Genomic DNA, 14,394 nt, shown 5'->3' with positions numbered 1-14,394 from the left:
AGGTTTCAATTTGTATTGTTTCAATTTGGGGGCACTGTTGCCAAGGTTTACTTTCAACAGAAAGTAAATACTCTTTCAGAAGACTCGGAAACCATCTGCCTTTCCCACTCCATCTCTTTATCCCTTGTGGAGAAAGTGCTTAGTCACCAAAATGCAGACTATTGTGGTAGTCTTACAGCTACAGCATGGCTTTTACTGGAACAGGTTTCAGGCCAAAAGTGCAGATTGGCACATACTTGTGGCTGCTTACTTACAGAACACAGTATTTTCTTTTTTAATAAAAGAGAGAACACATTGAAAAAAGTAGCTTCTTTGCATTTGAAACCACATCTGGCTTACTTTTGGTGATATTACATGGTTTTGAAATATAGTACTGCAATTTTCAAGTAATTTAGAAAATGGGTTATGATAGGGTCAAAGTATAGTAGCAATTTGTCTCTGCAGTTATGTTCTATAGTATGTTGATGATGATACAATTCTTCCTAACCATATAATTGTTTTGTTCCTTGACAAACAACCACAGCTTTTTTTTTCTCTAAAAGTAGCAGTTGATTGTCGGTATCCACATACTGCACAAGGATGATGTAAGTTTCATTATGGCTGCCAAGTAACTGCACTCAGCTGGGTCATCTCTTTCACCATCTCTACTCCTCTAATGGTTAACTATGGCTATTAACTATGGTTAATTAGCAGAGACTGTGAATGAAAAGAATCCCCCCTCCTGTTGCTGACATTTCTCTCTATGTCTCTGCCTTTCTTTTTCTAGACTGCTTCAGCATGGAGTTATGATGGAATGGATATGAATATGAGCCAGTGGGAAGGCATTCGAGCCCCTCATCTCCGCCTGGCCTTGCTGCTGCTGTTGGTATTCTTGAAGTCACCACTCTGCAACGGTCAGAACACCCATGGGGCTCCTCAAGATGAATCTCACTTCAGCTTCACTCAGCCTGTCTACCATGCCACAATTTATGAAAACTCAGCAGCACGCACCTATGCCAACAGTAAAATTAAAATGGGCATCCACCTCGCCCAGCACTCCTGGGAGATCCGCTACAGAATCACCTCAGGTGACGATGACGGTTTTTTCAAGGCAGAGGAGTATGTACTCGGAGACTTCTGTTTCTTACGCATAAGGACTAAAGGTGGTAATGCCGCCATATTGAACCGAGAGATTCAGGATAATTATGTATTGACAGTGAAAGCTTCTGTCAAGGGAGAGGCTCTTCTTGAGACCTGGACTAAAGTCAGTATTCAGGTTTTGGATATGAATGACCTCCGGCCCTTGTTCTCTCCTACCACATACTCCGTCACCATAGCAGAGAGCACCCCTCTCAGAACTAGTATAGCACAAGTTACTGCCACAGATGCGGATATCGGTTCCAATGGAGAGTTTTACTATTTTTTCAAGGAAAAAACTGAACTGTTTGCTGTACACCCAACTAGTGGAGTGGTTACTCTCAGTGGAAGGCTTAATGTCGATGAGCAGAACCGTTATGACTTAGAAATTCTAGCGGTGGACCGTGGCATGAAGCTTTATGGAAATAATGGTATCAGCAGCACAGCCAAACTTTTTGTCCATGTAGAGCGTTTAAATGAACATGCTCCAGTCATGAATGTCCTCACCCACAGCCCCTCATGGCTGGATAAAAATCTTGTGTATGCAGTGGTTACTGTTGAGGACCAAGATGAAGGCTTAAATGGAGAAATAGATTCCTTGGTCATTGTAGGAGGAGATCCCTCAGAGCAGTTTTTTGTTGACAGAACTAAAGAAGGAGAGTTTGCTATTAAAGCCTTTGAGTCAATAAGTCAAACATACCCTTATGGCTGCAATCTTAGCTTGCAGGCTAAAGACAGGGGCACCCCGCAGAAGTTATCTGCTGTTGAAGTCATCCAAATCAAGGTCGAAAAACATCAAAATTCAGATGCTAAATTTATGCAAGAGTTGTATGATGTCAGTTTAAATGAAATTTCACCTCCAGGTACACTTGTAGTGGCTGTTAAAATCACACCAGAACCTGATGATGCAGAATATATCTTAACAACCTCTGCGGATTCATCCTTTTTTCAAATGAATACCCTAACGGGTGTAATCTCTACTGCTCGCTGGTTCACTCAGGTGTTCCAGGATGTCTTTAATCTTGAAGTAATGGAAATGGATAGTAATCTCAAAGTTAAAGTGAGGGTAACTGTTGAGGATGCCAATGATCACACACCAACATTTGCTCAGTCCTCTTATGAGGTTTTTGTTAATGAAAGTGTTCCAATTGCAACCAGTTTATTAACAATTTCTGCAGTTGATAAAGATAAAAGTGAAAATGGATACATAACTTACAGCATTTCCAGTCTTCAGCCATTACCCTTTAAAATCAATCAGTTTTCTGGTGTTATAAGCACTACTGAAGAGCTGGATTTTGAATCCTCATCAGAAAGCTTTATGTTCATAGTCAGAGCATCTGACTGGGGGTCTCCTTACAGACGAGAAAGTGAAGTCAATGTAACAATCCATCTAGAAAATATAAATGATAATCAGCCATTGTTTGAGAAGGTAGCATGCCAGGGGATTATTCCTGAGGATTTTCCAGTAAATGAAGTTATTACTACAATGTCTGCAATTGATATAGATGAATTAGAGTTAGTGAAATATAAGATCATTTCAGGTAACGAACAGGGGTACTTTGACCTCAACCCAGATTCAGGGGTTCTTGCACTGCAGCATTCTCTCTCAAGAGCCCATCCAAAGAGTGGTTTATTTAGTTTAAAAATAACTGCCACTGATGGTGAGAGCTTTTCGGATCCTATGTTTGTCAATATCTCAGTTGTTTATGGAAAATCTTCTTCCAAACATTTCACATGTAAAGAAACAAATGTGGCTCAAAAATTAGCTGAAAAGTTACTGAAAAAGTCCAAAGCTAGCAATAAACCTAAAATTGAGGAAGGTTTTATTGACCTTTTTTCTGTGAATCGGCAGACACCCCAGTTTGACAAAACATTTCCCACAGATATTACTGTGCAGGAAGACCTTAAGGTAGGCTCAAGTGTTTTCAATGTGAATGCCTATGATGGGGACACAGGTTTCAATGGTCAAATTCTATACACTATTTCAGATGGAAATATTGATAACTGTTTTACCATTGACATACAGACTGGTCTTATCAGTGTGTTCCTACACATGGACAGAGAAAAAAGAGATCGCTATCTCCTCAACTTAACTCTCTATGACCTTGGCCTTCCACAGAAAAGTTCCTGGCGGTTGCTTACTGTCTATATAGAAGATGCAAATGATAATGCACCCCAATTTTTGCAAGAAGGAGGCTTTAGAATTGTCATACCTGAAAACCTAGCCATAGGTACTGACGTCATCCAGGTTGAGGCCATTGACAAAGATCTTGGGCCCAATGGCGAGATTGTATACTCTCTTTTGACAAGCACCACTCAGTTTGGTATCAATTCCACTAGTGGGATATTATATGTTGCTGGCCAACTAGACAGGGAGTTTGTCTCTATGTTTAACCTAAAAATTGAGGCTCGGGACAAAGCGGAGAAAGGAAGCCAGAAGTTTTCTGTGACCACACTGAAAATCATTTTGGAGGATGTAAATGACTGTCCTCCACTGTTTATCCCTGCTGTGTACAGAACCAGGGTTCTGGAGGATCTCCCAGTAGGAACAGTTGTAGCCTGGTTAGAAACTCTGGATCCAGATTTGGGGTTGGGAGGCCAGGTTCGGTACTCCCTAGCCAGTGATTATAATGGATGGTTTGAAGTAGACAGGGCAAATGGAGTTATTCGACTCACAAAGGAGCTGGACTATGAGACACAGCAGTTCTACAACCTTACTGTAAAGGCCAAAGACAAAGGAAGGCCTGTTTCTCTTCTTTCTGTTACCTTTGTGGAGGTGGAGGTTGTAGATGTGAATGAAAACCTCTATGCCCCATACTTTTCTGAATTTGCTTTGACTGGATTAGTTAAAGAAAATGCCCGGTTTGGAACCACTCTACTCCAGGTCACAGCTAATGATGATGATGCTGGCAGAGATGGAGAAGTTCAGTACTCCATTCGAGATGGGAGTGGGCTTGGAAGATTTGCCATAGATGAAGAGACAGGTGAGTTTTCTTTGAAAATTATATTGCGTGTCATGCTTTTAGTCATGGCAAATGAGAATTATTGCATAACAGTTTGAATTATGGTTTTAAAACACTATATGGTTGTATAAAATTGTCTAGTGTTGTAATGTTCTTGTTACTGAAGTGTATTGTTTTAACTAAAATAAACAAAGAAGTCAATACAGCGTAAGTTGGGTAACACAGTAACCTGCTGTGCTTTTTCAGATATAAAATCTGCACAAATTGGCTGTTTAGTTATTTTCGCATTATTGCTAATACTCTTAACTGCAGCTTTTAGAACACCCTGATAATAATTAATTAAAATAGTCCCCGCTAGAAGTAATGAATATGGAACATGGAGTATGAAGATATTGTGCAATAAAAGATAGCCGGACCAGGACACAATGACAAAAAATGGACTACTGGATCAAAAAGGCATAAAAGAACATAATGAGAATAGGGCACTGTTGGAATGATACTACACATGTAACTCCAATGGAAGTGGTTACATGAAGACGATCTGAGACCTATGGAGTATTTGACACTGAACATCTGGACTAATACAGAAACAACTAGTAGCTCAGTGCTCCAACATCTAGAAGGAGATTGACGAGGTACAACACAAAGGGAGAGCCAGGATGTCAGGTCAGGGGGAGATATCATCATCCCGGTCTTTTAATATTGGGTACCAAGCCCCAAGAGCAACAGATGTGATGTGTTGACTGTATTGAGTGTGAGAGGAGCTGACCTAAGCGATAGGATCATGGCTAATCTGGCTAAGTGGCCAACTACCAAGACTATGTTAAGTATCCTCTGAAGGGTACTAAATGAAGGAAGTAAATGTAGCATTATAGACAATACCTACTGTGACCATCACAGAAACAATCTACAATCTACACCATAACATGGAATTACTATCTATCTGCATTTGCTGGAGAGTGGAGCTAACTGAAGCCTTTGAAGCATCTGTGTGCTCCATGGATCTGAAGTCTGAGAGTAGGCTTTGGTTGCAGAGCAATTAGCAGGGCAAAAAGTTACCAATTTCCAGGAGCTTTTTGCCTCTGTATTCGGGTAGATGGTGGAGCAGGGTTAGGGTCCCTGGTCTGATCCCTGGCTGCTGGAGTCTGCATGCCAAAGTAGTCTAAGGCTACGTTCACACTGCAGGCGAAAGCGCATCAAATCAGACTTTTTTGACCATATGCGACCCATATCCGATCATGGTATGACAGTGTGAACGGCGCAAATCCGTTATTTTCAAATCCGATCTGGGTCACTTTCGTATGTGGTACTGAATCTGATACATATTCGATGTTTTAGAAAGCGACTGCTGTTTGAACGGTCATGTCGCATTAAATCCGTCTTTTACGTCACCGACACAAGACACGGCAATTATCAGCGCCTGAGAAGACATCGCGAACGCTTCCTGGCCATCCTGTGTAGATGTCAGTGAAACTGTTGGGAAGACAACGTTGGAGAAACGTGAACATTTTATTTGTACTGTATAATCTGCAGATTCTGACAGAAATCTGCAACTATTGATCGTGTGATTCATCACATGAGCCAAGGTGTGAATAAGGTGTGGGTCATTACCATTACTGAGAGTTCAAGTGTGAAACCACTGAGTCCTTGTTACAAGCCTTGTTACAAGCCATCATAAGACCTATTGAGGTCACCTGAGGCAAGGTGTGAGTAGTTCAAGCTGTTGGACTAGACTACAGCGTTTACTCCCCACATGTAACAATGTGAATGAACCTTGGCCAGCCTGGTGAACGAGCCTGTTCCTTCCTTGGACCACTTTTGATAGATATACCTCTTTTCCATTCTGCTCGACTTGATTTGACTCTACTGAGATTTGTCATTTTCCTTTAATTTCCACATAATTTCCTTAGGGGTTAACAAACTATGCTGATTGTGATTCTGACTCTGATTAAAATTACGTACAACCTCAATGTAGGTGGGTTTATAGCAACGTGGCCCAAAAGTCCTGTGATGTAATTTGAATGCGATACAGAGGAGATCGAGCTGTATATCTATTGCTAAACGGATCACCTCTATTGTCTGCCAAGGCTGCACTCAATACTCGAAGATCATAGTGTGAATGGCAAAACAAGAGGGCGGAAGAAAATGGAAAGGGATATTTTACAAATTCTGAAAGCATTTCAAAGAAAACAAAGTTAAATGCAGACTGTGCAAAGTGGAGCTTTGCTTCCATGGCATCACTACTGCTGTGCACAAGCATTTAAAATGACAGCACCCTGGTGCTTTGATATCAACTCTGAATGGGTCAGTTTTAGAAAATTTGTGTTAAAAGTTTTAAGTCGATTTACTCTCTATACTTTATTTGTGACAAATTAATAGCTTGTGTGGCTTTAACAAGTGTACATTTGAAGTTAAACTGGTGAATGTGATTGAGCCTAAAAAGATAACAAAAGTTTACATTGGTAATAGGTAGATTTATGAACAATTCATAAAGTTAAAAGTCATGTTATTTCACACTAAAAATGTACTTATACTATAATTTGCCAGTTCTCTGCTCTATATTTTAATTAACTGACACCATTGAGTTTAGCGTGGACATCCCAAAGGATCTTAGCTCTGTCATTCTTAACCACCCTCTACCTTTTTGTGTACACAGAATGATAATGCCTGTGTTTTGTATGAGAGTTGTCAAAGAACCAATAACCACTTGTGGAGAGCTACAGAAAGACCTGGAATCAGGGGGGTGACGTAGGAGCAGTGACATGTAAAGACGCGTGGCTGAGTTGCTCTGCGGGGATATGCTATTTTTTTTTTTTTCATACAAATTCTGTGACATTCGGCACTAACATGTTATCTGTCGTCAGCTGAGAACTTTGCAACAATGTCAGGGTCTAAAAATACCAGAAAGACTGATGGAGCCAAGGCCACTGATTCAATCCTATGGCGCTAATGGCTGCCATAGCTAGCTCGGAGAAAAACGTAGTTGCCAAAATTTCTATGCTGGAAGCAAAAGTTTAGACCAAGTGCTGAGCTCTCAATGACCTGATCGATTCGCTTCGCAGCAATGTTTCTGACCAAATAGATGAAGTGCAAACTGAGTGTGGACTTGGAGAAGCAAGTTAACGATCTGAAAGAAATTGTTTCAGCTCTTTTGAACAAGACCAAAGACCTTGAGGGGAGACAGCGCAGATGCAACATTCGAATACTTGGCGTGAGGGAGCACTTTGAGACTGGGACGTGCCCTGTCAACTCTGTGGCCCAGCTACTAAAGGAGGTTTTGGGCCTGGATACCGCTCCGACACTGGATTGGGCATATTGCAGCCTACAGCCCGTCCCTGCGAGAGACCCAGGCCACTTATTGTCAAATTTCACTACTTTCAAAAAAAGGAGGAGGTGCTTCGGAGGGCCGCGCTAAACAGTCCCCTGACCCATAATAAAGACAAAATCTTAATTATCCCGAACCTGCCATCTGCAGTTGCGAAGAGACGGGGGCCTTTAAAGAAGCTAAAGATCTACTGTGCTGATGTCGGGGTGTGAGATTCAGGATGCTGTACCCAGCGAAGTTAAGGATTTCTTCTCCTCTTCACCAATATTCACCAATCCAGCTGCAGTTAAAGACTACGTCAAGAATCACATCTTGGCTGTGTGAGTCAAGATACGGGTTGAGTAGACTGTGCTACCTCAATTGCTCTTTGACTCTGACTGCACTTTAGGTAGAGGTTTGTACTTTTGCTGCTTTTATAATTTAATAGGTCTGTTACGCAGTGAGGGGCGGTGAAGGAAACATCAGACTTCACTCTATCTTAAGTAATTGTTTTATTGTCTCTTGCCAACATCATGCACATGCAGACAACAACTTCTCAAAATGGCTCCCAATCCATTTCCTGCTCCCTTTAAATACTCTAAAGACACGCCTTCTTAATACAGACTGGCCTATAAAAGAGCTGCAATTGAGGCAGGCTTCCTCTTTACTGGGAAAACAAGATGGCCACCACAGAGGTAACCTGCAAAACACTTTGTTACATGAATGCTTCCCAACAAGGTCTTCATATAATTGTTTATCATTGAGCAAAGTTAACGACCAAGAGAAGTCACGTGTGCCTTTCCAATCTGCCAGATATCTAAACATTATGTTATAGCTGGCGTTCCCTGTTAGGGGCAACTTCTGTTTTAGAGAGTGAAGAGACATGTTGGATATAAGCTCTTTTGGGGGGGAGGGTGTAGCTTGCTCCCGGTTTGTGGGAGTTATGTTTGTAGTTACTCTGGGTTTTTACTTTTACTTTTCTTTTCCTCTTGTTGGCTGCAGTTTTGTGTGTATACTTATCTCAAATTATTGTGCGGCTTGCTTGTCATGATTGTTTTGCAAGTGTGAATATGGCTAAGTATGCAACCAAAAATGCTGCAAGTACACCTCATTCTACTAAATTTATTACACGGAATGTGAATGGTCTAAATAATTTTTAAAAAACGTAAAAGGATATTCACTCATCTGTCGACTTTCAAACCGGATATTGTCTTTCTACGGGAGACACATCTGCGCTCCTTGACACAAAGTTAGCTCTAATTTGCCGGGGGTTGCCATTCTCATTAGAAAAATATTTCCTTTCATCACTTCAAATGTAAAATGCGATGTCGCTTTCTGATAGTTACTGGCAAGCTCCATAACACTCAGATCCACTGCATATCACTGAGCCCAAAATACTATTCCTTCTTCTCCCCTGTGCATCATTCGTATTCAAGGGTTGATTATTTTCTTTTGGATAATTTCCTTATCCCAAGGGTCACCATGTGTAAATACCATACAATTGTAATTTCTAATCATGCACCAGTGCAGGTTGATATTTCATTTCCAAATGTGTGCGCAAGGCAGCAGTTCTGGAAATTTGACTCAACATTAACCCTTTAAAGCCGGTCCAAGCGGGCACGCTCCGTTTTGCGTAACTATTTTTAAATCCCAGTAGAACCGGAACCACGTAAGCTAGCGCAATAATTTGTTTGGCATATGAAACCAGATGAGTTGTACTTACATCTTATGCCATCAGCTTGTCCTAGGTCACGGTTTCCTTCCACATAAAACTTTGCAAAAATTGCATAAAAAGCGCTTGCAGGAACAAAAACATAATATTCCAGAAACGGGTTTTGCTGTTCGGAACACTTCCTACATTGAAATAGATGTCAGTGCGAACTATTGCATGTCCGCCATTACCTCCCCAAAACCGGAAGTGACGTCATTTTCGCGTAAAATGTAGTTTTTTATTTGTAGGCCTTATAAGCCTTTACTGGTGTTTTTAAAAGTCATGTTTGACTTTATGCTTTTCTGAATAGTTTCTAGGATGCTTAGAACTCAAATTGCACTGCTTTAAATAGTTTATTTTTATGCACATGCTGTTTTCTCTGCAAATTTGCATCATAGGATTGTTTTTCATTTTTTCTGTAGTATACACCAATATATATATGTAATATATACATACACCAATATAAAAATTGGTGTATCTCAAAAATAAAACTATGAAGACACTCAAAATAAATTTCCTGTTGTTGTAAACTATTTATTGCAACTTTTTTGTATTTAAAGTTTTGAGGGATAAACCTCTTAAATTTCTCTAAGTAGAAATATATGTAAAAACACAAAAACAATTTTAAAATTTTTTGTAGTTTATTGCTCTTTCTTGCACTTTATTAAAATTAAAATTAAAATTTGGGCTATAATGGTTGTATTGATGTGTAGCAACTTGAAATGCTCCCAAAAATGGCTCCACAGCATGTAAAAATATAAAGTAAGCTCTGGCGGACTTGGTTCTATGGTAGGTCTTAAAGGGTTAATGTCAGATGAGGAGTTTTGCAAGTTTATTGAATACTACGTCAAGCTTTTTCTAGAAAGGAATAACACTCCAGATGTTTCAAAATCTATAATTTGGGAGTCGCTAAAGGCATATTTGTGGGGGCAATTAATTATCTCTTTTTCGTCTTATAAGAATAAAAAAACAAAATGAACGGCTTTGACAACTGACAGAGCTTATAGCAAACATTGACACACAATATGCCATCTGTCCAACTGCTGATTTATATAAGCAGAAGGTACTGCTGCAGTCTGAATTTGACACACTCTCAATGAAAGAAACTGAGAAGCTTTTACTTAGATCAAGACATCATATATACGAGCATGGTGAAAAAACAGGTAGATGTCTTTCACATCAGCTTCGTCAGTCCACTACAGCCCAATCTATACCCGACATAAAGTTAGACTCCGGTCGGATGGTAACACACCTTGGCGGAATTAATGCTGCTTTCAAGCTATTTTATCAGGATCTCTATACTTGCCGCACTGATTATTCAGAGGCTGACTTGGACTCCTTCTTGGGGAACATAGATACTCCCACTATTAACCCAGACCAGGGGTCGGCAACCTGCGGCTCTTTTGTCCTTATACTGCGGCTCCGGGTAGTTTGGGAAAATAAATTAGAAGTATTTAGCTGAAGTGTATTTTATTTGTGTTTAGTTCTTTCTTTTTTTAACTTGTAGTTCTAAATTGGAAGATTATTGTGATATTGAAATATAAAAATAAAATTATATTTTATTATTTTTCATAATAAGCATCACACTCACGGAAGCCGGTGTACCCGCTGAAACGCCGTGCATTTATCGAGACTTTCAACCCAAGGTAGGCCAGTTATGGATCTTCGGATCCACATTATGTCAGCAGCTATTCTCCACCATAAACTATGTTAAAATCAAACACCGCTCACGCCTCACAGATGACAGCTTACAGTCCTGCGTAAAGATAAAAGTGACTTCGTACAGCCCCGATTTGCAGACGCTGTGCGCATTTGGGATATGCGCAGAGGTTCAGGAGTAGAAATTCCATTGTAAACATACCACGGCAGACCCGCTGCTTTTCAGCATCTCTTTATTGACCACTTTTCACACACGGTTGCTGTATGCATACAGCCAGCTGTAGCTTTTCAGCTCACAGCCCGACTACACAACAGCAGAGAGAGCACAGACTTTAAGGCGGCGAGGCGTGGTCTGCAGTGCCGCTCAGGTGCGTCCGCCTCTCCTGCAGCGGCACTGCAGACCACGCCCCGCCACACACATTAACCAGGTAAAATACATATTTAGGCAGAATTTTGCAAATATCTATTTTTTTTTTTTAGCAGCATAGTGCTTTTTTTCCAGTTATTTTTTTAAAAGTCAGATCAAGGCTCCAAAGGCGATATAAGGGTGGTGGCTCACAACAGTTTTTGTTTGCTGGATCATTTTAGTTCAGCTGGGTGTCTTTCCTTTTGTTATATTTCTTTAAGAGTTCAAAATGTGTTAATTACATAAATAAAATGTAATTTTCTCTGTAGCACTTCATGGATTTCATAAGCAATACACTTTAGTTGCTCTGTGGATTCTTTTAAAAAGCAGTTAAAAACTTTTATGTTCAAACAAGCCTTTTGTTGATCTACGTATTTTATATTCTTTACATTATTTACATTTGATCTTTTACATTGTGTATAATGTCTATTGATTGTATTGTTTATTTTAATATTTGTGTACAGCGCTTTGTGAATGCCTGTGTGTGAAAAGCGCTTAATAAATAAACTTTACTTACTTACTTTAGTTGTTCACACAAAGCATAAAGGTAGAAAAAACAATATATACAGTGTTATCTTCATTTTAGATGTCAAAAAGTATTTGCGGCCCCCAGTGTTTTCTTTTGCATGGAAACCGGATCCAAGTGGCTCTTTGGGTGTTAAAGGTTGCTGACCCCTGACCCAGACCAATGTGAGCTACTGGAAATCTACCTATTACCACTGCGGAAATATGGCAGGCAGTTAATTCTTTGCAAAATAGCAAGGCACCTTGCCCAGATGGCTTCTCATGGGATTTCTATAAACACTTCGCCAGCAAGTTAGTCTCTTTACTTTCTGAGGTTTTTTCAGAAATTCAGGCAACAAGCAAGTTGCCACAAACTCTGTCCCAAGCCACAATCTCTGTAATACTGAAAAAAGACAAGGGTCCTCAAAAATGTGGATCCTATCGCCCCATTAGTCTACTGAGTGTGGATTTTAAGATCCTCACAAATGCTCTTGCACTTTGTATTGAGAAGGTAGCACCTTCTATTATACACGAGGACAAGACAGTTTATAGTGAACCGTCGGTCATATTTCAATATCAATACCCTGCAGAATTGGCTTTCACAGCGTCGGGAGCATGCACTGGGCTCTCCAGATCCTGGACAAACAGTATCCCACATTCTTGATTTTTAGTTCACAAACACTTCTTGTAATGACTAACTACTCCTGACATTTTGTAGATGTTAGCTCTTTATACACTAAAGTTACAGCAGGATACAAATAACATCAGGCTGATCCTGCCACGATTTGTTCCCCTGGTTCAAATCACAGACAAACAGTATCCCACAGTTGTTTATGTTTCTGAACCCATTTTGCACAGAGAGGCATTTTTTGAAAAATGTATTGATAGCAATGATGAATATTATTACACAGGAAAAAATCAACTACATGTAAAATAATCACACCGTGACGCCTCTGCCTTTGTAAATGGAGGGACAGTAACTGCGTGTGTGTATGTAAGCGTGTAAAACCTGAAGATGGTAAGATTAACAGTAACAGTATTTTGTCTCTATCTGCCATTCTGCAATTCATTTCATGTAAACAATAACGTGGCGCACAGCGTGACGTGAAAAGAGGCACATACCTTTGACGTTGCGTGACGAACTCTGTATTCCTCATCCTTACGTAAAAGTAAAAAAGGAGCTTTAAAAAATCTGATGACAGCAGTCTTTGGCGTCCTCCCAAACCAACACGGTATAACTTCTTATCAAATGAATGCAGTGGCTTTCTCAACTCTCCTGGCACGCAGGCTAATTCTTCTTAAATGGAAGGATTCAGGTCCACCAGTGTTTGTTCATTGTGTGAGAGAGGTAATGAAGTGCTTGCAGATAAAGCATTTGAGATACAGTTTGAGAGGGTCTCAAAGTAAATACTACAAATTCTGGTCATCCTTTATTGAATATGAGGAGAAGTTGTCATTTACTGAAGTATGATGTAATACTGCTTTTTATCTGTGGGGTTTTTTTTCTTCTTTATAGCCACCTACTCTCTGTAGCAAGCCAACAAGAACTGCACACAATGCAGCCCCCCCTTTTATTTATTTATTTTATTTTATTTTTGTTTTCTACCCTGTTCACATGGTAGTATTTCTTGTTTGTGTGCATAGATTATACATTTTTCTGCATCCAACTGGTTTGCCACTGTGTTGCGCAACCTGTTTCACAATGGCAATGTTTGTAATCGCAACTCCAGTTATATTTTTCTGTACTTTTGTTAAACTGGAAAATTATAAATAAAGTTGTCAAAAAAAAGAAAGACCTGGAATCAGCAGGCACAATTGTTTCAAAGAAAACAATAAGTCCACTACCATGACCTGTATGCATGCTCACAACGCAAGACTCCATTGCTGACAAGCATGTTGGAGTGTGTTTAAAGGTTGCTGAACAACAGCAGAATATAGTCTGGTCAGATGAGACCAAACCGAACTCTTTGAATGCCATAACACACACTATGTTTAGTGGTCAAATGTCACCCTAAAAATACCATGCCAACAGTGAAGTCTGGAGGTGGGAATATCATGGTGTGGAGCTGTTTTTCAGACCTGATCAATGCATGCAACTCACTTTTTTCTACTCAGGAGGCATTTTGAAGCTGTCATCGCTAACAAAGGCTTTATATGAAATATTAAAGTAAAAGTAAGTAAGTAAAATTTTATTTGTATAGCACCTTTCACATGGAAAAACAATGCCTCTGATGAAAGCACAGATCTCACAGATTTTAAACCTGATAGTTTCATCACGCTTCAACTAAAATTGCTGAACCAACAGCGAACCAACAGGGGTGGCTGTAGCTCAGGAGGTAGAGCAGGTCACCTACTGATCGGAAGGTTGGAGGTTCGATCCCAGGCTCCTCCAGTCTGCATGTCAAGTATCCTTGGGCAAGATACTAACCCCAAGTTGCTCTCCGATGCATCCATCGGAGTATGAATGTGTGTGAATGTAGTTAGAAAAAGCACTAAGTATAGATAAAGTGCTTGTGAGAATGGGTGTGACTGGGTGAATGTGGCATGTTGTATAGAGCGCTTTGAGTACTCCGGGAGAGTAGAAAAGCGCTATATAAGAATCAGTCCATTTACCATTTACCAGTCCAAAAGAAGACCTAAATTATGCTTCACTTTTGAGAGACATTATCATGAATTCTGTCTTACCTCTGCTGGAATTCTGTCTTACCTCTGCTGGAAAACTGCATTTCCA

At 40.0% G+C, this 14,394-nt stretch overlaps 1 protein-coding gene across 6 annotated transcripts in view; it reads left to right on the top strand.

The window, feature by feature from the left end:
* The window catches only part of fat3a (FAT atypical cadherin 3a), a 175,588-nt gene that overhangs the window by 42,939 nt on the left and 118,255 nt on the right, over positions 1-14,394 (top strand). For all 6 annotated transcript variants that reach the window (XM_085184747.1, XM_085184748.1, XM_085184745.1 and 3 more), the window contains exon 2: positions 767-4,100. In XM_085184747.1, the coding sequence (XP_085040873.1) occupies positions 794-4,100 (3,307 nt within the window). In that variant the 5' untranslated portion in view covers positions 767-793. The remainder of the gene's footprint in view (positions 1-766; positions 4,101-14,394) is intronic.

The sequence above is a fragment of the Neolamprologus multifasciatus genome, chromosome 14, assembly GCF_963576455.1.
Source record: "Neolamprologus multifasciatus chromosome 14, fNeoMul1.2, whole genome shotgun sequence".
Lineage (NCBI taxonomy): Eukaryota > Metazoa > Chordata > Actinopteri > Cichliformes > Cichlidae > Neolamprologus > Neolamprologus multifasciatus.
This window is presented reverse-complemented; position numbering and strand designations above follow the sequence as displayed.